This window comes from Patagioenas fasciata, chromosome 1, assembly GCF_037038585.1.
Source record: "Patagioenas fasciata isolate bPatFas1 chromosome 1, bPatFas1.hap1, whole genome shotgun sequence".
Lineage (NCBI taxonomy): Eukaryota > Metazoa > Chordata > Aves > Columbiformes > Columbidae > Patagioenas > Patagioenas fasciata.
In genome coordinates, this window is record NC_092520.1 from 149,393,387 (window position 1) to 149,418,020 (window position 24,634).

The 24,634-nt window shown below is 43.3% G+C and overlaps 1 protein-coding gene across 4 annotated transcripts in view; it reads right to left on the reverse strand.

The window, feature by feature from the left end:
• Positions 1–23,064, reverse strand: part of WASHC1 (WASH complex subunit 1) — a 46,920-nt gene extending 23,856 nt beyond the window's left edge. The window contains exons 1-3 of one of the 4 annotated variants that reach the window (XM_071817382.1): positions 22,998–23,063; positions 12,851–12,934; positions 9,890–10,043 (exon numbers count right to left, since the gene is read on the reverse strand). In XM_071817382.1, coding sequence (XP_071673483.1) covers positions 9,890–10,038 — 149 coding nt within the window. In that variant the 5' untranslated portion in view covers positions 10,039–10,043; positions 12,851–12,934; positions 22,998–23,063. The other 3 variants (XM_065841752.2, XM_065841761.2, XM_065841743.2) reach the window with 3 other exon arrangements.
• Between the last annotated feature and the right edge of the window lie 1,570 nt (positions 23,065–24,634).

Below are 24,634 nucleotides of genomic sequence, written 5' to 3' on the forward strand. Positions count from 1 at the left end.
GATAAATTGACAATGGAATCCAACTTGGAAGATACTAAATTACCCACCTGGGGTTTCTCTTTAACACACTTTACCATCCAAATCCTTCATCCCTCGTTCCAAAAATAATTTTTATCCCCTCCTCTCCCTAATGGCATAGCATGGCGTCTGAAGGATGTAGATGGGAGAAAAACAAGAATTCCTCCATTAGCATCTGCAAATGGATCTGCTGTCTCCAAAAGCGCTGCTCTGTTTTAACTGTCAATTGCATTTACACCCAAACTCTAACCTACCCCATTTGGGAAGGCCCAGTGACAGCAGCACAGCTAGTCAGAAAAAAGGACCATGGAAAGAGAATTTAATCCGCCAGTCAAGTGTGAAGAACAGACCTTTGGCACTCGTGTTTCCTCTTGCAACTCTCCCCCCAGCATGCACACTCCTGCTTACATAGGAGAGAGCCTGTAATACACATTTCAAGCCACTCAGTGTTATTTTCCAGACATTTTTCTCCATGCTAGATCCCTGATAGAAGTCATGCCTGTAAAACAAAGTGACTTACTTGAATCTCTTCCTCTAGGGCTGACCAAGTAGACAAAACTCATCCATAGGAAGAGAAAAATTACTCTAACACATGTGAGAGTCCAGCATCTGAAGCTGGTTGAGCAGGTAAAGCTATCACTTTGTATAAGACAAGAATGACAATGCAATTGCTTCAAGAATCATAGAAACATATTGGTTGGAAGAGACCCTTAAGATGATTGAGTTCAACCATAACCTAACTCTGGCACTAAACCACATCCCTAAGAACAAAGAAGAGTGGGAGTATCTAAAAATATTGGTAAATTTGTGGGCTAAGAAACTAGAAAAAAGGGAACCTTTCTTTTGTTGTGAGGCATGCACGGACTACTTGTTATGATCTGCTGCTTCTTAGGTATTTCCTGAGAATAACAGTTATAGCCACTTGGGGTAAGTGGCTGGAGGGAAGGGAATGCCTCTCTGAATGGGGAAGTTCATAATATCTTTTCCAGATCTCCTTTAGTTAACAGCCACCTCCTGTCCTTGTAGTTTATAGACATGACAAAATCTCAGCCACTGCATCTCCCATCAAGTGGATCTCGATCCTTCCAAACCACAGCCATCTGGAGTACTTCATGGAAAAGAAGCTTACTCAGCTGCACAATGAGCAGAGTTTCAGAGTTCTCCTGGAGAGCTGTCTCCCGGCACCATACCTGTGGGAAGACATTAGGGATGCACACTTAACGCTCCCATGTTAAAAGACTGCAGCGTGAAACTTCTTCGGATTAGCCAGTCCCATTCCTGCTCTCTGGGCAGCCCTCAAGGTCCAGGTCACTGCCTGGACCATGGACTGACACTGACATCCCACTAACCAATTGAGGGATTGGTACCATGGCTGTCAACACACAGCTAAAGAAGCACTGTAGCCCAACTCGCCCACTCTCTACCCTCTGAAAGTCCTTTCCCTGTCACACCTTCCCACCATGCTCCAACCCAATGCTGCCTTAAGGCATGCCCAAACATAAACAAGCACTGCATACAAGTGATTCACATGTCAGCATCTGTCTGAATCAGGTAGAAACTCTGAAACAACACTCAAGAGATGAGACTAGAAAAGGTGTCAACATGCTCACACAGCTCTGGCTTCAGAATGAACTGAAAATCAGCATGCAAAGGTGGACCCTTGGTGCCATTGTAAAGACTTGCATTGCTCACTGGAACAAGTCTTTTTGGCACGTGGTAAGGAGGACAGATCACCACCACTTCCATCCCCTGCCAAATTTTTTTACTTCTTTCTCAAATGGCTCTCTCAGTGATCTTGCTATGCAAAAAAGCATACTTCAGGGTTCAGCGTGGATGTCAAGAGGATGGGAGCAGACCCCTTTCAGTGATGCCCAACGTTAGGATGAGGGGTAATGGGCACAGACTGAAGCACAGGAAGTTCCATCTGAATATGAGGAGAAACTTGTTTACTTTGAGGGTGCCAGAGCACTGAACGAGCTGCTCAGAGAGGCTGTGGAGTCTCCTTCTCTGGAGACATTCAAAACCCACCTGGACACATTCCTGTGTGATCTGCTCTGGGTGAACCTGCTTTAGCGGGTGGGTTGGACTGGATGATCTCAAGAGGTCCCTTCCAACCCCAGCCTTTCTGTGATTCTGCGATTCTCTTCTCACCTATCTTTAGACCACCACTTATTATTTCTGGATATGTTACTCCCATGCTCTAGAATATTACAACTTTCAGCCATTTAAGACCTCTCTGCACTAAGGCATCAGACAGTACTCCTGAAGTCCATAAACATCCACAAGCATCAGCTGGTTCAGACACTGCTGCACTCAGCTTCAAAGAAGGTCATTTCACTGAAACTGCACAGTGCTTGGGCTCCAGCCTATTCACACACCACCTTTTCAATCCAGAAACAGTTCAGTAAGCAAGAAGTTACTTCTTGTCAATAGCAGAGAGGTCCTTTTGCACTTCCACTTCTTAAAGCAGTAGAAACAAGGGTAATTACATCTCTGTACTTTTTGTTACAAGATATAGTTCATAAAAGTTTCAACCAATTTATAGCAGTTGGGAGTATACGAAGCGATCCATCCTTCAACTTATTCACAGCTCTGTCTTCAAATCGACTGTGTTTTAAAATAATCATTGGTGAGAGAAGGCAATGTTTATCAAGATAATTACTTCTCACCTCCACAAGTGGGTCTAACATCTGTTTCTTTGGCCTCTTGCTGCTACAGGCTTTATTTCTATAGATAGCTTTGAAACTGGCTTTATCTGCTTTGGAACATGGTCTTTGAATAATAAACCATTACAGCTACTACATGTGGCAACTCTTGTGCTAAAATCATAGCTCTTTAAACATTTTAGAAAAATTTTGCTGAGCTATAGGCAGTCTAGAGATTATAGTAAATTGATTTCAGCCTACAGAAACATAAAAATATGAACAAAAAGTAAAGAAAATTAAGTCAAAAAGCCACCATGAACTGCATATGATTGGACAAAATGTGGTGGTTTTTTATTAATGACTTCTTCAAGATGCAAAGATTGCTGGATGAATACAGTCTGCACGGCAAGAAGTTCCTATGCTATCAAGAACTTATTTTTATAAAGCATGCTAAGATTTATCACAGACTCTTCCAGGCCACCTCTCTTCAGGAAATCCAACCCATACAGTTGTAGACAGAAACATCCCTGCCTACAAATGATAATTTGTAATTGCCATAATCAATCCTCTAGAAGTGAAGGTGGGATTTCCCCTTGCTCATGACCAAAGAAAATAAACCAAACACCTTCAAAGCAAAGCACTCTTTTACTGAAACAGCAACCTTGTCTCCCTCTGTTCTCTTTCAGTTATCACTCCACCCTCTGAGGAACAGCAGATCCTGCTTCTGAGAATCGACCTGGTCTCTCCAGAGTTGCAAAAGGAGAATTGAAGTTGTCCAGAGAGGAAGGAACAGATAGGCCCCAGGATGCTCAAGCCACAATGCATAGTCTACTGGGTATTCTTCCAGCTACCAAGTTGCACTTACTGTACATTCATCTTACACTTCTTCCTACTTTTGAATTTCTTACATGTCTTCTCAGGGAGTCTGTCTTGTCCTGTCTTTAAGGATCAAGGAAAGAATTAGCTCACAAGAATTTGAACGCTGCTACTCAAATACTGAGTTTTCTCTAACAAGGCACACTGTACAAACAAGATACTACCCTGTCAGGGTCAAAAACCCCACGAACTACACTACACTAAACTAAAACATAGGTAACTTTGGTACAGGCACCTAAGTTTCTCCCTACTGTTTGCCTTTCCTGCTACACATGCCATCTGTTTTGATCAAACTGTCTCACATTTCCACTAGATATTCCACTACCCTGAAAGGCCCTGTGAAAGTACAGAGAATCCTCACAAGAGCTCTATTAAGCCTGAAATTGTTGCCCGCCTCCTTTTGCTCAGCAGCTTTGAGACCAATGCCAGAAGTGGGACAACTCTCCTGCAACTTCTGCATTTTGCTTCAGTTTTTTACTACTTAACTACTTAACTTACATCAGCAGTTTAGCATCATTGCACCTAAACCACTCATTTTATTTTTAGTAACTGAGAATACGGGTAAGGCTTGTATTTCCTTTGTGCTCCTGGATGGCCATTTCAGCATCCTGGACACAATATTCCATCATTTTATTTTCAGAAGTAGACTCAACCATTAAGAGCCCTTCCTCCTCAGAGGATGTTTTCTGTAGTTAACGCAAACTCATTTCATGCTTTGAGAATATTTTGCATTAATGCCAGCACTGAGCCTTTTAGTGATTCATTAAAATGCACCACTATTTGCGGATGTGCTATTAGGTGCGAAAAGTTTAAGTCTGCTTGGAGAAGAATATTGAAGGTGAAGCACTTCAGTCGTTTCTTTAAATTGCTTGTTTTAAACTATGCTGAAGGCCTCTTTAGTGTACAGAAGGCTACAGCTCTCTTACCAAGTTCAAGGCTGCCTTTCAATCACTTAAGGCAGAACAGATTGATCACCCTCCTTTTGAGGGAATGGTATTCAAAGATAAACCGACTGCTAGTGAAATAAACTGATGTGGAAGAGCTGTTGTTAGTAGACTTAGAGCAAGGGCTTAAGTAACCATCAAAACATTGCAATGCCAATGCCATATAAAGCATCTTGCTTGCAGAATCAAATTTAGCATTCTGTTCCTCTCCTTCAAAAGACACATTTAATCTCTGCAAGTCCAAAAGACACAGATTTCTTCAGCACTTTCTGAGATGAGCAAAAATCCTGTCTTGCTAATTCTCTTTGTTTGTTTCATTTTGAAGGAATAATCTTTTAATGACTTAACACCATTTAGTCTCCTCTTTCCTGCTATTCCCATTTCATTTCAAGTTGTCATAGCTCTATCTGTGCTCCTTCCCACTTGCTGCCCCACTGCATGGGCTGTCAAGGCATCTGAACTGAGACTGAGCCTCAGATCCCACAAGATTTTAAGCTTAGGGATTTAGCAGCACCCAGAAAGAGTTGTAATCTGGACTCCTGCAGAACAGTCACTGTCCCTTCACCTCTTTTTGAGGGCATAGTATGCTTGTTACTGTCAGCTGCCACCAACCTTCCAGGCATGCTGATCTGACCCACCTGTGTCACCTCCTAAAGTTTTTCCAAGAGTTTGGGAACCTCATTCAAGCTACATCTTTACAAGCTTTCAAATTTAGCTTCCAGAGAATCATGAGTGCTAAAACGAACGAGCAGTTTCTTACAAAGTGTGTGCTACACTTGAAAAAAAAATAAAATCCACATGACTTGGACATGTCTCTACAAGAACAAGCAATACCTGCAAGCAAAATTCCTCCCCCTGTCTTCCCCATGTTGTGTCCTCATGTCTGCAGGACCATCCACTCACTCCTTTACCTCACTGTTTCTGCTTAATCGTAAGATTAAGCAAATGACTGCTCCTACAGCTTCTCAAGAGATGTATCTGACACTAAACCAGACCTAGCATTCTCTCTGAGATGGCCTCTGGGACAACTTCAAAGTACCATGAGGTGACTTTTTACTCAAATTAACTGAAGAAAAATGGATTCACTATGCTACAGCCACCCTCCTGGTGTAAACTCACCTGAACAGTGACCCATCACGATGGAGCCCTCTTGACAGCTCTCCTAGTAAAATCAAACCCTTACAGTCAGCAGAGGAGCAGCTGCAATGCAGTGTTAAAACTCCAAGCTGCATCCCAGAGCCACTGTGCAGAACAAACAACACGGTACAGCTTGCAGCAGGATCCTTCTTCACAAGTTTCCACAAACATTTAACAATACATTTCACAGACTTCCTAAATCAAGTACATTCTTATCATATGTTCAGTCACAAATGTCCATCATTGATCATCACAACTAATTACAGCAATAAGCTTAAAGCAAGGGGACAACACTCAACTGAACCTCACGATTAAGGCTGTACTTTCTGTATTTTCAATTTAAGGACTACTTGCGTCTCAGTCCTGCTCCCATCCCAAGCATCCCTTAAGGCTCTGCTGCCCAGTCTGCCACTCCTTACCTTCCTTAATCACATGCTTACAGCATTTCCACAGTGCTTTTGTTTTCCAACTACTGATTTCAGAAGTGTGGCTCTCACTTAAACCTTTGTTTAATACTAAATCACTTTTCAACTATTTAATATGAAATGAATTTGAAACCAACTGGGAAAGAACAGGAAGGATACGCCTGTTTAGCAAAATACTATTTCAGACAGGCAAAAGACACTGAATAAGGATGTTTAAAAAGATCAACACATAAATTCTTCCTTAAACTAAAAAATAAAGCACAAGGATGAGAAATTTTTGTATACTGGGCAACCTGTGGTTGGATCACAGACAAAGAAGACCGGGACCTTTATAATACAGTTCCAATCTCAAGTATTTGTTTTCTTTCTACTGCTATAGCACTCCATGAGATAACTTGCATAGCCAATTTTCCACAAATCTGTTATACAGAAGTGTACACTCTGAATAATGAAGTGACATATTAGAGGTTATTAACATCTCCTGGCAATGAAAAGTCTCCTCAGAAATTTAGAAATCCCAAAGGGCAAGCCTAGTTAACCAGGGGGGCATCTCAGGAAAGCTAAACCCACCACCTACCAGAGTACTTAGAACAGCAGCATTCCTCTAAAAAAAATTCACAGCACAGGATTCCAACATAAACTGTCACCCAGAAAATGCTGGTAACGATGAAAACAAATAGATGAAAGACTAGTGGGTAATTGAGTGTTTAAATTGGTCATTCTGCCTCCTGTGACCTATATCAAAAGCCCTCTTTAAAAGTCCAGGAGTTAAACTCATATAGAAATTATGTCAGTTAGGCTACGTCAGAATATTTATGTTTTAAGCAGTAATGATATGTATTAAAATCTCAGTAGCTACAGGCGATGAATCTGATCTTTACTGCAGATTAATTACATGAATTCAGTTAACACACACAAGGTTAAAACTTCCATTACGCCAAAACACAACCCTGGAAAGTACGTGCAACCTCTTGATTTTCTCACAGTACTGATATCAGCACTATGAGGACTTTCTAAGAGGATGGGACTGTTGACTGTACTGACCTCAGGCATCAACCTGCATTGCGCAGGTCTGTGCTCTCCCTCTGCAGTATGTGGCACTTGGCTGTTTTCCATGTGGAAGAGGCCAAATGGGTCCCTGCTCCCAAGGGTGAGGAATAAGGCAGAGAGGGATGTTGAGCTACTCCCGCTCTTTCTTTGTGATTCCACTTTGCAGTCCAAGTGCACTGTTAGCAAGGTACAGAGCAGATTTAGCTGCTAGGGGTTGCTAGACTTGCCCTCCAAGGCTGCTTCCAGTGAGTCTGTTCTGAAACTCAGCCACAGTTTAACTGGGTATTTTGTTGCGGCGGTTCTTTGTTTGTTTGGGATTTTTTTTTTTTTTTTTTTTTTTTTTTTTGAGAGGAGTGGTTGCACTGCACATCCCTTGATTCTCTACAAACTAAGGAACTTGGTGAAGTGTCTCATTCACCATGTATCCTGCCACAGTCAAACCTGACAGCAAGTCAGCTTGTTTGAAAGCATTTGGAAAGAAAACAGTTTGGCATAGACTTGTCTCAGGGGTTATTTTGCAGAATCCCCAAACCAGGGGGAAAGGGAAGAAAGCTGATTATCTTCTTTCTCCCAGTTCTCCAAGTGCAAAGGTGTCTTTCTTGTATCCCCTTGAGAAGCCTGAATCCACAGGTAATTTTCACAAAGGCTGCTTCTGCACAGCCACTGATCGGCCCAGGGAATATTTCTTCTTCAACCACAACAGCACCACAGTTACCTTCTGCCAGTTTCAAAAAAAGAGAAAAAAAGCTCCTTGCACCTTCCTTGCACAATGGAGGGATCTGTTCATTTAAGAATTTATACTCAATTGTCATGTCAGCAACAACTCAAAGCAGAAGTTTTGATCAGCTAACATGGAAAAAAAAAATGTTTACGGAAAGATTCCTCTTTCCGTAGAGAGTGAGAGAGACTCTTTCACTCCACCTTCAACAAATTACAAATCGGCTTGCCACTCTTGAAAGCACTGTACGAATCCAACTGTTCCCACAACACAACTTCAGAACATCTGCATCTTTGTAGTACTGAAGTAATGAGTTTGACACACTCAGCTGAGTCTGCCACACTGAACAAGTTTCCTCTCCATCAACATTGCAAGCTGCTGTTTTGCAGATCAGAACAGTCAGCTTCCCCAGATAAGGCAGCTCCTTCCTGGAAATGGAAGATAGAGCTACTTTATCTCAGGAAAGGGAGGATAAAAGGTCACTCTTCAGTAAGTGGCAAAGTTCTCACCTTGAAAGCTTTGCCCTTGATTGGCACAGAATAACCAAGGTCATGGAACTTCTAATCAGAAGCCTGCATAATTACTGAATCATTATTAATTATATCAGAGAGCCAAGACCTCAGAGGAAAGGCAAAGCAAACAAAGAACCCAATGAAGCCTCCTCTGTTGTTGGAAAAAATTGGTAATTAAAAGTCATGAGTGCACCAAAGAGGGAGGGAACAGCATCACAGTCACTGTTCAGGACTCAGGAATGACTTGCATACAAAACAGCAGGTTTGTCTCCCCAGGGAAATTACAGGGTACTGCATTACAAAACAGTGAGTAGGAGGGGGAAAAAAAAAAAAAAAGGAAAAAAAAGAGACAGAGAAAGAACTACTCCTGTTGTATCAATAGCTTTATTTGCCCCACAGAAACCGACAGCACTGCCAACCAGTCCCAAGTTTGAGAGGTGTCTTCCACACGTTTCTGGCAGCTCTGGAAAAGCTTCTCCCAGCCTTATATCATTAAGGGTTCCCATACTGAGAAGTGCACAAAAGAATGAGACCTTGTGGTCAACCTAATCCAGCCTATACACAGCCCTTTTCCAGGAGTTCTTGCCCAAATAAAAATTATTCCAATGGAAAGCCCATGTTTCCCTCAATGGCCTGAGTTCAGCCGTAGTGACCACTCTTTCCCCAGAGGTTGTGCTTCGAAGTATCACTATCAAGAATCAAAAGACTTCCCAAAAAAACTCAAAAGAACGCCATGCTCCTGCTCAGAACATAATAAATCAAACGAGGTAGTCAGGATCCCCAGTAAAACCAAAGCAAATGCTTTTGCTAATCAGGCTATGAGAATATAAATGCTGATTTGTGTCATTACCAATGATAGGATACACCATCTCAGGGTACTGAGATATCAAATATGGGACTGGATGAAAAAATGCACCACACAATCTATCATCATTTGTAGGCAAACACATGAATCTCTCTCATCTGTCATACAGGTAGTCTTAAAGATTCAATCCTAAAGATGACCACGGCAGAGATGGCAAGTTTGGGCTGAATCCTTGATGAGGACAGTTTACATGGATTACAAGACTGTAGCGAGGGCAGTCTCATGTGCTCAGCTCTCCCAACATACAAAAAGAGAAGTGCAGAACACCAGAAGCCCAATGAGAACAGTCTGTAAGTCCCAGAGATCAGAACAAAGAGACATTTTCTACTCCATTGCTCCAAGTACAACTCAGATCTATCATCAACATACTCTAAATAAGAAAGTCTACCATTTAAAACACGAGCAAGAAGGAATAAAGGACAACTACAGTAGAAGCAGTAATGCAATTTGTGGGAGTCTGCCACTGAATAAAATATTAATAACAACGTCTGGCTAACTGCAGCCATTTCATTATGCTTAACTTTGACAGACCCGAATCCAATAAACTTTTATTGAAATGCATCTGGCCCTTCTTTATCTCTTCTGTGAACTTCCATTACTTGCCCATGCCGTGCCCTTTCACTGCTGCAACCTTATCACAGCACTCTGTTTCCCATTGCTGAATGCTGAGTCCCCAGCCCCCACGTAACAGTGCCATACCTGTTGAAGATATCGCCCGACACCTTTTGCAAATACTGAAGTGCATCTGCCACCTGCTGAACTGCCTCCTCCCTGCGTAAGTCCGGTTGGATCAAGGGGACTGAGTACGTCTGCCCTTCCAAAAAATGCTTCTGGGCTATAGTAGCCATTGTGCCTAAAGGAAAGAGCAAATAAGACATTATAGTAAACACACTTCCATTTTATCACATCCTTTATTCAAGAACTTCCAGTTTCTGCTCCCCTAAATATTTTAGGAAAGCTTTTGCAAAGAAATCAGTGAGCTGAGGAGAAAAGCGCAAGTAGTAAGGTTGACATATTGGATTTTTAATAAATCCAAGGCAGCTACAGTGAGGTGGGAGTCTCCTGCTTATCTGAATGCTCTTGGGAGCCATAATTTTATTTTTAGCAGGATACTTGACAAATCTCTGCTCAGTACTGGGTTGAAAACAAAGACCATACTTTGGAGCAAAGTCGGTTCAAGGTGGTGACAAGACTCATCAGAAATCACCCTGTCCCCTCTTCTCATCCTCATATTCCAGATGGATCTATTTCAGGTCATTCAACCCTATTAACAAAATGTAGTATTTCATCTTACACTTCTGCTCCAAGACACACAACCACCCTCCCTTCCAAGAACAGCAGCTATGAAATTAGACAGCATGCATGTGCACACATGCCCTTACTCCCAGTCTGTTAATGAGAGTTATTCCTTCCTGAGACTCCCAAGAGCTGCTCGTTGCTTCTGGTGACTGGGTTTTTCCTTAGTAACTATCTTGAAAGAAGCCTCCTTATTTTAGGATCCTTTCACATATAAAACCAGAACAGTCACTGAAGTCTTTCAGCCGTGTTCAACACATGCACCAGAGCAGTATTCCTGCTCCTGGACGCAGCTGGGCCAACACCACTGCTCTGTAGCTCAGACAGAAGGTTGTGCATTACCCATGGCTCCATCCTGACAGCCTTCCTCACCTGTCCCTCAGTAATTCCCAAAACATTTTTACTCACAAAAATAACAAAAAAGTTCCCGGGACATGAAGGAGGATGCAGAGAAGAAACCCATTTGTAAACTCATAAATAGGTTACTGTTTGGACAGCCTCATCGATGAACAGATTAGAGCATCCATGCAATTTTCTAACCCAAATTCTGCTGCTAGGCCTATATACCTGCCTTCAAACTTGTTATCTCTGTATGTCTTACTCATTCAGACTGTAACAAAACACAGTCTAAAGCTCATCATTACAGAGCTTCATCACGCACAGTGCTGTGTATCTATATAAATCTTAAGCTGAAGAGATGCAAAACAAAGAAGTTATCAAAAAGTAAGTATCAGAAACAGACAGAGATGTCTCAGAACTCTACACATTTCCTCTGTGGTACTTGGAGGTCTGCAGGGGCTGGTCCAGGGAGCACTGTTGTGTGCAAACTGTATTCCAGTCCATATGGCAGAGCAGGCTGAGGATAACATAGAAACACAGCCATGCTGCAGAAATCACAAAACAAGAGCCTGAAGAGACAGTTATGGCATAAACCAATAGTTTCATATGTGAAAATTAGAGGGGTCTTTGCACATTCTTGAACTCCCTGTCTTGCTTCACAAAATGAAAATATAAGATCAGACTTGCCTGCAGCCTTTCCTGTATATTTACAAAACACCATCCCATAGATCCTCTCCGAATTCGTCTTTTCTGATACTACCACAGCAGGTTAGGAAAGACTTTCTGTAAATGTGATGTGGCTGGGTTTGTTTTGTTTTTGTGGGGTTTTCTGTTTGGTTAGTGGTTTTTTTGTTTTTGTTGTTGTTGGGTTTGTTTTTGTTTTGTTGGTTTTGTGTATGTGTCGTTTTTTGTGTGTGTTTTTGTTGTTGTTTTTTGTTATTTTGGGAGGGGTATTTGTTTGATTTTGCAGTGGGGTGGAGGGGGTTGGTTGAGATGTTTTCTGAGGGGAAGGGGGAGGATGCTTAACAATTAATCATGACAGGTAAAGGAAGGAAGAAACCTATGAGCCTTTCTGCAGATAACAAATGTGAAAAATCAAGCCCAGCCATCAGAAGACCTGGCTCTGCTGCAGGAAGCCCAGACTCATTCTGTTTCACTTCATGCATCACTGGCAGCCAGACTCTGTATCCACACTCTTTAGCAGCAATGTTTGCACACTGATTAGTCTTCTTGACTGGGCCTATTCAGCAGGCAGGAAATTATTATTTAGAGTTGTAAAACATACAAGTCAATCTGAGAGGAGTGCAGCTAATTTTGAGATGGCAATTTTTGATCTGCTGACCACAGCCAAGCCTGAACTCTTTGTGCTTTCAAATCTACTATTTGACCGACAATGCAGAACAAAGCGACCATATAACACGGTGAGTGCGCAGTTACAAGATGCTTTGGCTCTGGCAGCAAAGCAAGTTTACGATCCTCCCTGCCCCTGGTCACAACTCTTCTGTTGCATCAATGCTGCTGATGTTTGGGATGCCTATTTTTAACTCAGATCAGTTCAATGACCTGATTTACCACAGCCAGAGAAACAGCTGTAATTGCCCAGTCATGGAACAGAGTGGGAAGCAGGGGCAAGAAGGGGACTTCTTGAACTTGCTTCACTATCAAAACCATTACCGTGTAATGGTAATCCTGCCCCATAGGATGAGAAGGCCAAGCTTTTCATCTCTTGAAGCCAGATGAGATTATACAGCCCCAGTATGATTTCCCAGGCACTCGCCAATCCTTATTCTCCTAATGACCTTTCTGAAGCCAAGTTCGGTTCAGCTGCTGACTGACAAATGCTCACACTCAGAAGCACTCCCTGAAGCCTCTGCACTTTCAGCACTCCACCAGCTACTCCCAAACCATGTCTTTTGTCACACTCAGAAGCTGCAAAACATTCTTCAGGACCTGCTGCTCCCTTGTAGAAAGAAGAGCACACAGGAGTGGGGTAAAGCAGGGGAAGCCCCGGGTGCTCCTGCTTACAGTCTCACAGTTCAGCTGTCAGTAACTTCAGTTTCACAGGTTCTCAATGCAGCCTCTCACACGAACTCTGGATTCTCAACTTTCCTAAAAATAAACACATTAGAGAAATGTGGAAGACACTGTGGGAACTGCTACCAGAGACAGATAAAACAGAAGTCCCTTCTGTGCAAGGTAATAAATTAGAGATTTATAGCAAGAAAGAGGAAAAACAGCAACACCCTTCTGAATGGCAAGACTCAGGTGAAATCCCATGCTACAACTGCTATTTATCACTTCTTGTGACCAAACTAACTAGAAATAAGCCATTTTTACAAACACTTTCATCAAAGACCTGACCATGTGCTTTGAATAAATGCAGAAGTGCTTCCCATGACAGGGACTACAAGAACAACGAAGATTTTAATAGGGAAAAGCCAAAATATTCCAAACAAAAGTCAGGAAGGAAAGCAAAGACTGAATGTCACTCAGCAAGATCAACTCTTATCTCAACATTCAGTGCACTGAGAAGGAAGAAACACATTTCCTTGCCATGCTCCACTATCAAAATTAGGCATCACATAAAAACAAAGCGCTGAAGATTAGAAAGATTGCAGCTCTCTCTCCCTGTCCAATGGATGCCAAGCCTTCACGTAACATATGCATCAAAGGTGCAAATACACTGTTCGTATCTTACACATGGAAGTGACTTCCACAAAGCAACAAACTGCTTCTAGTATCACTCCAGAATCTTTAAGAGGAAGCTGGTGTGTTTCAGCAGAAAGCACAGTATGCTGGAATTATGACATCCGACATGAAATACTCAGATGCTGCAGTGAGAAACGGACATGTGAAACCCCAAAGCAAGTATGATTCAGACAGGCAGATGTCAGATCACCCAAGAGATTTAATCATTAGTGGTGTGACCACCTGTGGGTCACACAAGGCAGAAGAAATAGAAACGCGGCTCTTTTTTTGTGATCAAAGAGGCTCTGGAAAAAGAGTTGCAGCATCTGGGAGCTCCAGCCACTCTATTCAATTATTTTTTCTATGTCAACTTTCATGATCAAGACAAATGTGCTCCAGTGTTATATAATAACCTAATTTGCCTTATTAAATTGCAAACAAAAAGAAAAAGGTTGTTTTCTCACTGTACCACCTGCTTGTGAGTGCTATATCCTGATTTAGAAGTTCTGACTAGAGCTAGCAACTGCTCAGATTTGCCTTAATCTGCCTATACCTTTAACCTTAAGCAAACCGGTACAAAGCTCATCAGGGCTGGTGGATACCCCTCTGCACCCAGGGCTGCTCTCGACCTCTCAGTTCCAACATTCACACTGGCAAAAGCTGAGAGACACAACAGCAGTGGGAACTGCAAGATCAGCCTCCACCAGACTGCCCTACCTTTCCAAAAGACTTACACCAGGACACATACAGGCTGAGCACTCCAGGGTTTTCAAGTATCTGGAATGAGCAACTGGTCATACTGTTAAATTATCACAGACAAATCTAATATTCAGATGGTTACGTAGAGATTTGCAGCCCTGAACCCAAAGAAGGAAGTATGCAATTCACTGCTCTGGGTAGGTAGAAAAATGTTCCACCTACTTTGCTCACCTCTTGGGTTACTTCTCCCTGAACCCAAGAATAAAACTCCTTATGTCAAGGCTAATCCTAAGAGAACTTGTTAGAGAGCAAATGAAGTCTGTAAAAGAAGCAGCACTCCTCTAAGTTCTTTAGAAACTATTGCTCTAAGGAGGACCAATCACTGACATTATTATCTACAAACAAAAACCCCCTACAACCTTAAAATATCTTGATTTTTCAAGGGAACATAAACAAAGGCAACATTAAGAAAATAATTTAGCTGCCCTCAACACACGCAGAGAATGTAAAGCTCTATATAAAACAAGCACTTACCAGATGCATACTTAACTATGAAAATAAAGGGAGGATAGAGCAAGCTACCACCACCACCACTTGTTTCCTTAACAAACTTCATGGTATTAAAAAAAGGGAGTTGAGGGAAGAAGAGGGCTTAAATACTTAAAAAAAAAAAAAAAAAAATCAGTGTGTATTCTTCAAAGATACAAGGGCTGCTTCAGCAATTACTGTGCTGCTGTTTCTGTCATTGCACTGGAAAGGCAGCATGAACTAAAGCCCCTTAATTACCACACACTGTAACATCTCCAAGAAGTGGTGACAGGCTGTCTCTAGCCCTATGTCTCTCCTTTGTAGGACCCTAATAAAAGATCAATGCCTCATAGCCACCTGCAAGGATGCAGAAACCAGTACTATGCAATGAAACACAAGTCTGCACATCCTGCACCACACACCACTGCACTGCTACCACCAAGATGGTTCCACAGCGGCAACAGACCAAGTCACAAATGAACTACAGGCTAAGATTAAACACATTCAAAAGATGGAGTAGAGAGAAGTGCTGTCTCCTCCGAGAGGAGAGTCTCATCCATAACTTGGTTCACAGTGAGAATTCAACCTAAATCCCTTGCTGACAGTACCTTCTTACACGTAATACTTTCTGTCATGTTCACCTGGACAAACATTGTCCCATCCTGGCTGACAATAAGAGACCTCAGTTATTCTCATTTTCCTCTGCTCCAGTCTAGTACACTACATCAGCACATGGCTCACAACACCTAAATGCAGCTTTTAGAGCTCACAAATCTCCCAGCTGTTAAAATGTCTGCTGTGCGTCTCACCACAAACTTCTACTGTACACTCACCTACAGTACTCTGTAGTATTGTACTTAAAATACTACTACATCATCTTCATTCTCTACTTTCCACAGAGGATTCCCACAGAATTTCAAATCATGATGAAATCTGCTGTCATATTCAAGTCACACATTGGTTGTACTAGACACTTGCCTAGAGGCCATTCCAACAAAATATCAGAATGAGTTCCTCCAAGGACAAAATACTACTAATTAAAAAAAAAGTTACTTTAGCATCTTGCCCTCCACAGATAAATCATACTACTGTGAGTCTACTGCATTTAAAAGAGAGACTTAACGCAGCACAGGAGCCTAGATGCAAGTCCTACCCTGTTTCCCCAAAAATAAGACCTACCTCGAAAATAAGACCTAGCACAATTTTTCAGGATTTTTGAGAATGCTCGAAACATAAGCCCTACTCCAAAAATAAGCCCTAGTTACAGTTCATTAAAAAAGTCAATTTAAATAGTGTCCAGGCAGCTATACATGTAAAAAAGTAATACGTTTTGGAGCAAAAACTAATATAAGATCCTGCCTTATTTTCAGGGAAACAGGGTATTTCACTGTGCAGCAAATGATTGTTCTGCTCCATGGTGACATTCACTAGAGGGGATGAAATTTAGTCCTCCAGCAGAGCACACAAGAAGTAACTATCCTGGGTAGGAGAGCAGGACGTATTTCCAGCAGTGAGACAAGAGGTTCGCCACAGTCCCTGTGCTAAGCCAACTTTACCTTTTGGGGTGAGGGGGGCAGGGAGGAGAAGGGAAGGGAGGAGGAGAGAAGCACTTTGAGAAGTTAAGAGGATGAAAAGTCTATTTATATTTTTTAATTAACCATGTTCTACAGTGTTATTAAGCAGCAATCCAAGATGCAGATGGTACTGATTTGATTGGCAAGAGGTGCACTGTGCTGAATATTAAGGAACTCTGCCCCTATAAATAGGTCTAATCACCATCTGAAGGCTGGAAGGCAGTGATGAAAGAAAGCATTAATAAGACCATAATTAGGCCTTGTAGCAGCCTGTATTCCACCAGGGTGCTCATGTTACTAGACATCTCTTACAGTAGCATCCTCAAACTCTGTTGTAGACATTATTGCTTTGGGTCTCCAAAACTCTAGTAGCTATTTTAGACAGAGCTATGAAGAAGGGGGTTTCTTCACCTTTGGAGGGCCTGGTGTTGGTTAGGATTTTACTTCCCAGTACCATTTCTGGAGCAAGAGAGCTCTCCATTCCAGCTGTTCCACCCTGCCCACTCTCATCAAGTGAATTAAATTGGGCAGCTGGAGCTCCCCAGGCACAACAACTAAAAAGGGGTGCAGGAAAGTGATAAGCTTTAGACGCTATTGCTCTCCCTCCCTCTCAGAGCAGCAGGAGCACATCATGGCCACATCTACACCACCAAGTTAACCTAGCTGCAGCTGTAAAAACCATTTCTGGTCCTCTGCTCCAGCTTTAGAAAGAGAGTTACTTACTCAACCTCATCAATGTCACACTTTCAGCCTGTCCTTACAGTATAGCATTACCTCAAGAGAACAACAAAATAGTCTGTATAAAAAATGAATCCCACAATGCATCTCCCACTATATACTGATATTTCCAAAAGTCGCCCATCGATACGGGACTGCCCGAACAGCCAAGATCTTTTCAAGAGGAGTCAGCCTCCCACATCACACCACAGCCCTGCAGAAACAGCAGAACAGTGGGGAGCCTGACCTGATGCTCAGGAGGACTTGGGGGCTCATGCTGCATCTCACACACTGCGTGTCCTGGCCTTGTGGGACAATATGCTGCTTGGCAATGGTAGGAGTGGATTCCATCACTGACGCCATCTCACCTCATCTGTCCTAGCAGCAGCTGCAGGAAAAGGAAAAGCTTTTTCTGCAGCACTGGTAGGCAGCCACTAACTACCCAACGCCACTCAGTGCTCCATATCCAAATGGTGTGGAATTATTGGCAGTTACTACATAGGCATTACCCTCCAAGAACATCATGTTGCACCACAATGTCAGCTACAGTGCTAGGTGTCTTTTTGTTAGCTGAATCTATGTACTGCTGATGGCTGTTTAGTTCAGCCTTGGGATCTGCTTGAAAGGCACCCCAGATCCATTCAATTTGAAATTGATATTTCACTCTACCTACTGACTACCAGTATTGTACTAGAAAAAGGTATTAAGGTAATGCTATGAAGATATTAACTTTTGGAAACAGTGAGACTCTGGTATGAAGCTTGCATCCAAAATCTCAAAACTTTTTTTTTTTTCCAGTTAGTTCCCTAGGGAACACAATAAATAGGCTGTAACAGGTTGTAAACTGGGTACCTGATAGCAACCTGTCTCCCTGGACCACAGGCGGTATCAGAGACTGACAAACACCCCTTGCTACTTATGTGTTTGTCCTATCCTTCTGTTTCCAGAATAAAGGCTGTACCTGTATCTGTACCTGATCCTTCCTGAGCAGTCAGAGTTTCCAAAGGAAAGTCACTGACCTGTCAAAAACCTACTTCTGAAAGTGTGAGCCCAGTATTTAAGGCTTCTCTCAAGTATTTAAGTATTTAAGCTTCTCTCAAGAAGTCAAAGTTTTGGCTCAGACACATTGCTTTGAAAGAAACAGTAGGTATTGAGGCTACTAAAGACAGATGAAATCTATGAGCAATATGACATTAAGGCAAAGACATCATTGACAGGTAACTAAATGCACATGAACTGCAGGATTTGGTTTCCCGCCAGCAGCATTGTCTCTCCAGAAGACAGAATGCTATTACTTTAAGTTATATTTTAAAGATAATCTGAAAGATAGAGGCTTAAAATAATTTAGAGATGCATGTCGATATTCTTAGCTTCACAAGCTAAGGCGGCCTCCAAGTCACTTGTGTCTTCAGCACAACCTTTCCCTCCCAATATCGAGCTCTACTTTGTGAAGCACAGACATCAGCCCGTGCTGCCACGAGGCATGGAGCTGTGGGCTGCAGCACCTTGCTGAGAAAGTCCTGTCCTCTACGTGCAGCCTGAAATTTATTTCCTTCAGCCAGATGAATAAAGCTAATTTTGACAGACAAATGTTGATATCTAAAGTTAACCAAAAAACCCACTCTGGAACTGTCACCTTTGGCTTTCATTATTAATAAAGACCATCAGGCACTCTAACAAACAACTAATCTGATTCTAAGGCAGCCATCTAAAACTGACCCAAAGCAGTGTGCTAATTGTCTGCCTTCCCTTCCTCCCACTATTTATTATAAAAAAGCCTAAGAAACAGCTTAGCTACACATAAAGTACAGACATAAGAAGTAATGCTGAGAATCCCAGCGCAAAACATCCAGGCACAGCTCTTCATTTGATTTCCTAAATGGGAGCACTCCAGTTTTGTATGCCTGAAATACACAGAAGGCTATGCCCAAAGTCCCTTGGAAGGTCACTTCCCTTCCATAAGTTCTCTTAGATGTTGGAGTGTTTCAAAAGCAAGTTAGGTGAAACGCTGCTGTAGAGCTTCCTTCAGAACGTTTGGTTCAGAAAAATTAGGAGCTGCTCAATCTTACTATCAGACCACAGCAACAAATACATAACTTTCAAACCCACCACACTTTCCTAAAAACAAAACAAACAAAAAACCCCAAACAGTTAATTTTTCCCCTCTAATTTTCTGATGAAAAATCAGTTTCAGTCTCCTGCTGAGTGAAGATACATGCAGATCTAACCATTGCCACATCACACTGCCACAAACCCTAACGAGCAATGTCTTATTTTTCACCTCCACATTCAGTACCCTCTGCTCCAAGGTTCAGGAATGTGTTACGACACATCCTGAGATATGTAATGAAGACAACAACCAAATCAAACTAGCAAGCAAACCAGTTCTTGTCCATTTGATATATTTAAAAGCAAAGGGAATGCTTGCATTTCTGTAAGGTGACAGGAAGGAAACTCACTGTAAGGAAGTGTCTTCAAGCCTGCTCACATTTGCTAGAAGGAATATCCCTACAGGGTGGCCTGGATAACACGAGCTGACAAAAAGCTGGGTCAAAAGAATGACACCTGGGGAATCAGTAACCCGCTAAACAAGCTGGTGGATGGACTATTTTCTGGCAAAGGTTATCTTGTGAAGGGGTCTAAGCAGAGCTAATTAGCTATAGAAATTGCTTTTTGACTGATAAAAATTATTCCCTTCAAGCCTATACACCACAGCCATGGGAAACATCACAATTTCAAACATAATCCTCTTCTTCCTCTGCACGCTACCTTTAATCTAAATATATATATATATATATGTATTTATATAAAAAGAATCTGCCTTGCTTTCAGGCTTATCTCAGTACTATTCTTCTCCAACCCTCAATTTCTGCCCTTCTCTTTTACTGCTCAGGCTGAGCACAAGTGACTGCAGTTACCTGGTATAACCAGAACCCAGACTGCTGAGTTGTTCCCAGGGATTATCTGCTTTCAGTTTTCTTGCCAACAAACTCCTGAGTTGAGAGAACAGCACTTTTTATGTGAAGTAATGAAGATTTAAAAACTCACTTTAAATATCCAGAGTGATAGAGGACAGCAGATGCTAAGCCTGTGCTGCTCTGAGAGTACCTCAGGCATCTTTCTGCCTGAGGGCTCTTTGGAGCTGTAGCTATTTCTGCACAACCAAAGCATCCCAGGAATAGAGGTATATTGGGCAACCTTTACATCCCAGCTTTACTACTCTGACAAGACAAATATAATAAAAAATCACGAGACTTTATCAGCCCCTAGTTAACCTTCCTAAAAGAAAGTCTAAGCAAGGGACAGTTGACTAGAACACCTCCGATTCTCCCGACAGCTGAAATGCAGAAAGCTTCTACAAGGACACGCCAAAGCCAGGTTGCTTCCAGCCCTTGCCTCTGGCAAGAGCAGCACTATCCGCTCCGCTTCCTTTCACTGCTCAAGGAAGGCTCAGTAATTCAGTGAACTGGCAAGAAATAGGGGCAGTTTTAGCTTCTACCTCATCTACTTCACGACAGGTCAATCCAGCCTGCAAGTCACTGCCAGTAACATCCGCTGCGCCACCTAAATGAAATAAATAGGTCATCTCAAGCAAAACCCTAGCTGATATTTGCCTGAATCACGTGGAATACCACAACCACAGCCAGCATGATTCCACGTTATTTGTTGGCATTTGCACTGTAGAATTGAGTAGAATCAAGAATCAGCCTACTCCTCAGGGATGAAAAGCCCTCTCTTTTGAAAGAGGCCTTTGGAAACATCCAGGTGCTGTTCAACCACTCAATATTTGAACCACACCACTTTAAAAAAAAAAAAAAAAAAAAAAAAGGAGGAAAACTCCACCACAACAGGACCTCTGTTTATTACTAATATAAATACTAACAATGATTATCACTGCTGGATGTGGATTCACAATGTTTGCTACATCCATCAGCAGCCTTTCTTCATGTGTACAGCTAGGTCTAGTAGCCCTGCACTCTTTTTACTGTTGGCTGACTCATTCTTTATTTTGAACATAGAAAAAAACTAATACAATAAATGCATTTGTCACAACAGCATTTGGGTTCACTTGCAAACACTGACAACATGTTTTTATCTGACAAATAGTTACAATGCCACAGCTGCCAGCTTGGGAGCGAGGAACATGCCCTTGTGCAACTTAAAGGTAACCAATATTAAAGCTGATTAGCCAGTACTCCAGGTAGCAAACTGGGTTGATGCACTAATGGACTAGAAGTTCCGCCTTCTACATCTGTGGTGTTCTTTGAATTAGTTGATCACTAATACCCTGTTTCCCCCAAAATAAAACCTACCCTGGAAACAAGCCCTAGCATGATTTTTCAAGATCTTTGAGGATGCTCGAAATATAAGCCCTACTCCAAAAATAAGCCCTAGCCACAGTTAATTTAAAAAGTCAATTTAAATAATGTCCAGGCAGCTATACATAAAAAAAAGTAAGCACCTTTTGGAGCAAAAATGAATACCAAACCTGTCTTATTTTCGGGGAAACAGGGTGCTAACCAATTGGTACTTGGAATAGTACAAAACCATCACAACTCTACCACAAGCCATTAGCTAACTTTCTGAGGCAAAATTGGTTAACCTTCATGCCAGAGCCCTCTGACCCGCTATCTTGGTCACCTTTTACTCTTTTTCACGACTCCCTTCAGGCTGCAGCATCTAGCTGCATGTCTCTACAGGGTACCCAAGCTACGTGGAAGGAGGACATTGCCCTCCACAATCCCTGAAGTGCAATGTTGAGTCTAAGTGTTCCATATGTCATAGCCAACTTGAGATCCGCAGGCTCCTGACAGGACCTCCAGTCTATTTTACAGAATCACAGAATGTTAGGGATTGGAAGGGACATCAAAAGATCATCTAGTCCAATCCCCGTGCCGGAGCAGGAATACCTAGATGAGGTTACACAGGAATGTGTCCAGGTGGGTTTTGAATGCCTCCAGAGTAGGAGACTCCACAACCCCCCTGGGCAGCCTGTTCCAGTGCTCTGGCACCCTCACTGAGAAGAAGTTTCTTCTCATATTTAAGTGGAACCTCCTGTGTTCCAGTTTGTACCCATTGCCCCTTGTCCTATCATTGGTTGTCACCGAGAAGAGCCTGGCTCCATCCTCATGACACTCACCCTTTGCATATTTATAAATATTAATGAGGTCACCCCTCAGTCTCCTCTTCTCCAAGCTAAAGAGCCCCAGCTCCCTCAGCCTTTCCTCATAAGGGAGACGCTCCACTCCCTTCATCATCTTTGTTGCCCTGCGCTGGACTCTCTCCAGCAGTTCCTTGTCCTTCTGGAACTGAGGGGCCCAGAACTGGACACAATATTCCAGGTGTGGTCTCACCAGGGCAGAGTAGTGGGAAAGGAGAACCTCTCTCGACCTACTGACCACCCCCCTTCTAATACACCCCAGGATGCCACTGGCCTTCCTGGTCACAAGGGCACAGTGCTTAGCACTGAAGCACCCCATAAGACGTGTAAAAGAAGACTTTCTAGACCCGTTATCGCACCCTAACAGGCTCTGTACGGCTCATTTCACGTCACTGAGTTCTTCTCCCTAGGCCCTCGCGGAGTCCCCGAGGGCCGGAGCCTGTGGGTACCAGAAGCGTCTCCCCGCTGGCTGTCAGGCCACAGACCCCACGGCAGCCCCTCACAGGCGCTGACAGGCCCCGCTGCCCCGCTCAGGCCCAGCGGGCGGGACGGCCCCCTCCCGAGCCCCGGCTCCTTGCCGCTGAGCCCAACCGGAGCCGTTCGCTCTCCACGCTGCGCCGCGGGGAACTCCCCACACCCAGCCCTCCCCCAGCACCACCGACGCCCGGTGTCCCCGGCCAGGCCGCACCGGGACCAGAACCGGGAGGGGGGTGGAAAGGGGGAGGACGAGGACCCGACCCCGCCCGCCCGCCGCAGCCGCGCCCAGCCCAGCACGCGCTTCTCGCCGAACCCGCGCCCCTCTCACCTGCCGCGAACCGGCCACGCCCCAGCACCCAGCAGGAAGCGACGCCCTGCGCCTCTTCCGCCCCTAGTTGTTCGTCACTTCCGCCCGGTTAGGACACCTCCCCGGTGCCGGGAGCGGGGTTGCGCATGCGCGCTGGGAGGGCGGGGCGTGAGGCGCTCTCCGACGGGGTGGGGGCGAGGCGGGGCCGCTATTTTGTGGGGCGGCAGCCACCTGTCCTTTATCCCTGCCCCCGGCTGCTGTGGTACCGGAAAGTCGGCAAAAAAGAGTCCTTAACACTGTTTTGAAAGTGTTAAAAAGCAGGCAGTTTCATTACATATGCCTATGGCATATACATTTCTTTCCACCACTTAGTTAATGCATTAAACATAAATTATTTACATAGCCCCGCCCTTTCCCGGATGTCCATCTTCGGTATTTGAGAGCCTGCATCGAGTGGTCTGTAGTGGTGTCTGGGTCTTTGCTCCCCCGGTGTCGGCTTCTTGGCCTAATTTCTTGATCATGCATATTGTCATTTTGTGCTACCTTGCCAATATAATAGCCCCAGGCAGGATCTCTGAGCAAAGCATACTCTATTAACGATTTTGCAAGACCAGGTGTTCTACTAAAGGCAGGCACATGGAATAGGGCCAAAAGCCCCTGCTTATATCCCCGTGAATCCTGGACACAAATTCCCTCTCTGGTTGCCCACTGGTTGGGTACTGACAGGTTTACACACTACCCGACGCCTGCCTCTGTTTACCTATTTCATTCATCTCATTCGAACAACCCCCTTCACCCCTTGTTGATTTATTTAAAATATGGAATCCTAGCTCTTTGATGACCCTTCCCCATAGATTGACTTTTTAAATACAGTAATCAGTTTGCATTCTGGGATTAGTTTGAAGAGACTTTGTTTTACATTAAGGATTCATAGTCTGATGTCTTTCAGTACTTCCCCCCCCACAGCTGGGGTCAGGTGCCAGGTCCCCAGTTTGTAAAAATAACATTCCTCCTTCAATGGCTCCTTACACTACTACTCAGCAAAAGTCATGTAGCTCTTTCTTCATTTAGCGGAACATCCTGCTTTCCCAGCTTGCCAGCCAAAGGCATCCTGCTTTGCCTCATGTCCAGTCTCTACAGAGCTATTGTTTCTCTATGGAGTTTCTGTCACATTAGGCCTAGTCTTGCTACATTAGGCTTAGTCTTGCTACATTATGCCCAGGGGTTTCTAAAAAATTTTTGTTCCTCTTCTCAGAAGCACGGCGATTCTGTGAGCAGGACCCCACAGTGAAGAGAAGAGGGTGTTGGCAGAGATCTTGGCTTGGTCCCTGCCCACATGTTGCTGATTCACAGTTTGAGAGAAAACCTCCCAGATAGGGCTTTCTTTGTGGCCATGTTCAGCCCTGCTTCTGCGCCTGGCTGCTTTTCTGCTTCCACAAATCTGGCACCAAGCGTGGCATGCAAAAGAGAGAATCTCTGACTCATACACTTCCTTGTTTTCTCTCCAGTGCTCATGTTTAGAGTTTGGCAATTAAAAAATCTGCTTTATGAAACAGTGATTTTTAATTTTTTTTTAAGTACATTCTCCTAGTTTGTTTTTGGGTCCCATTTATACTCCTCTTCATGTGCCCATTTTCAAGCTACCAAGTTACTCCAGA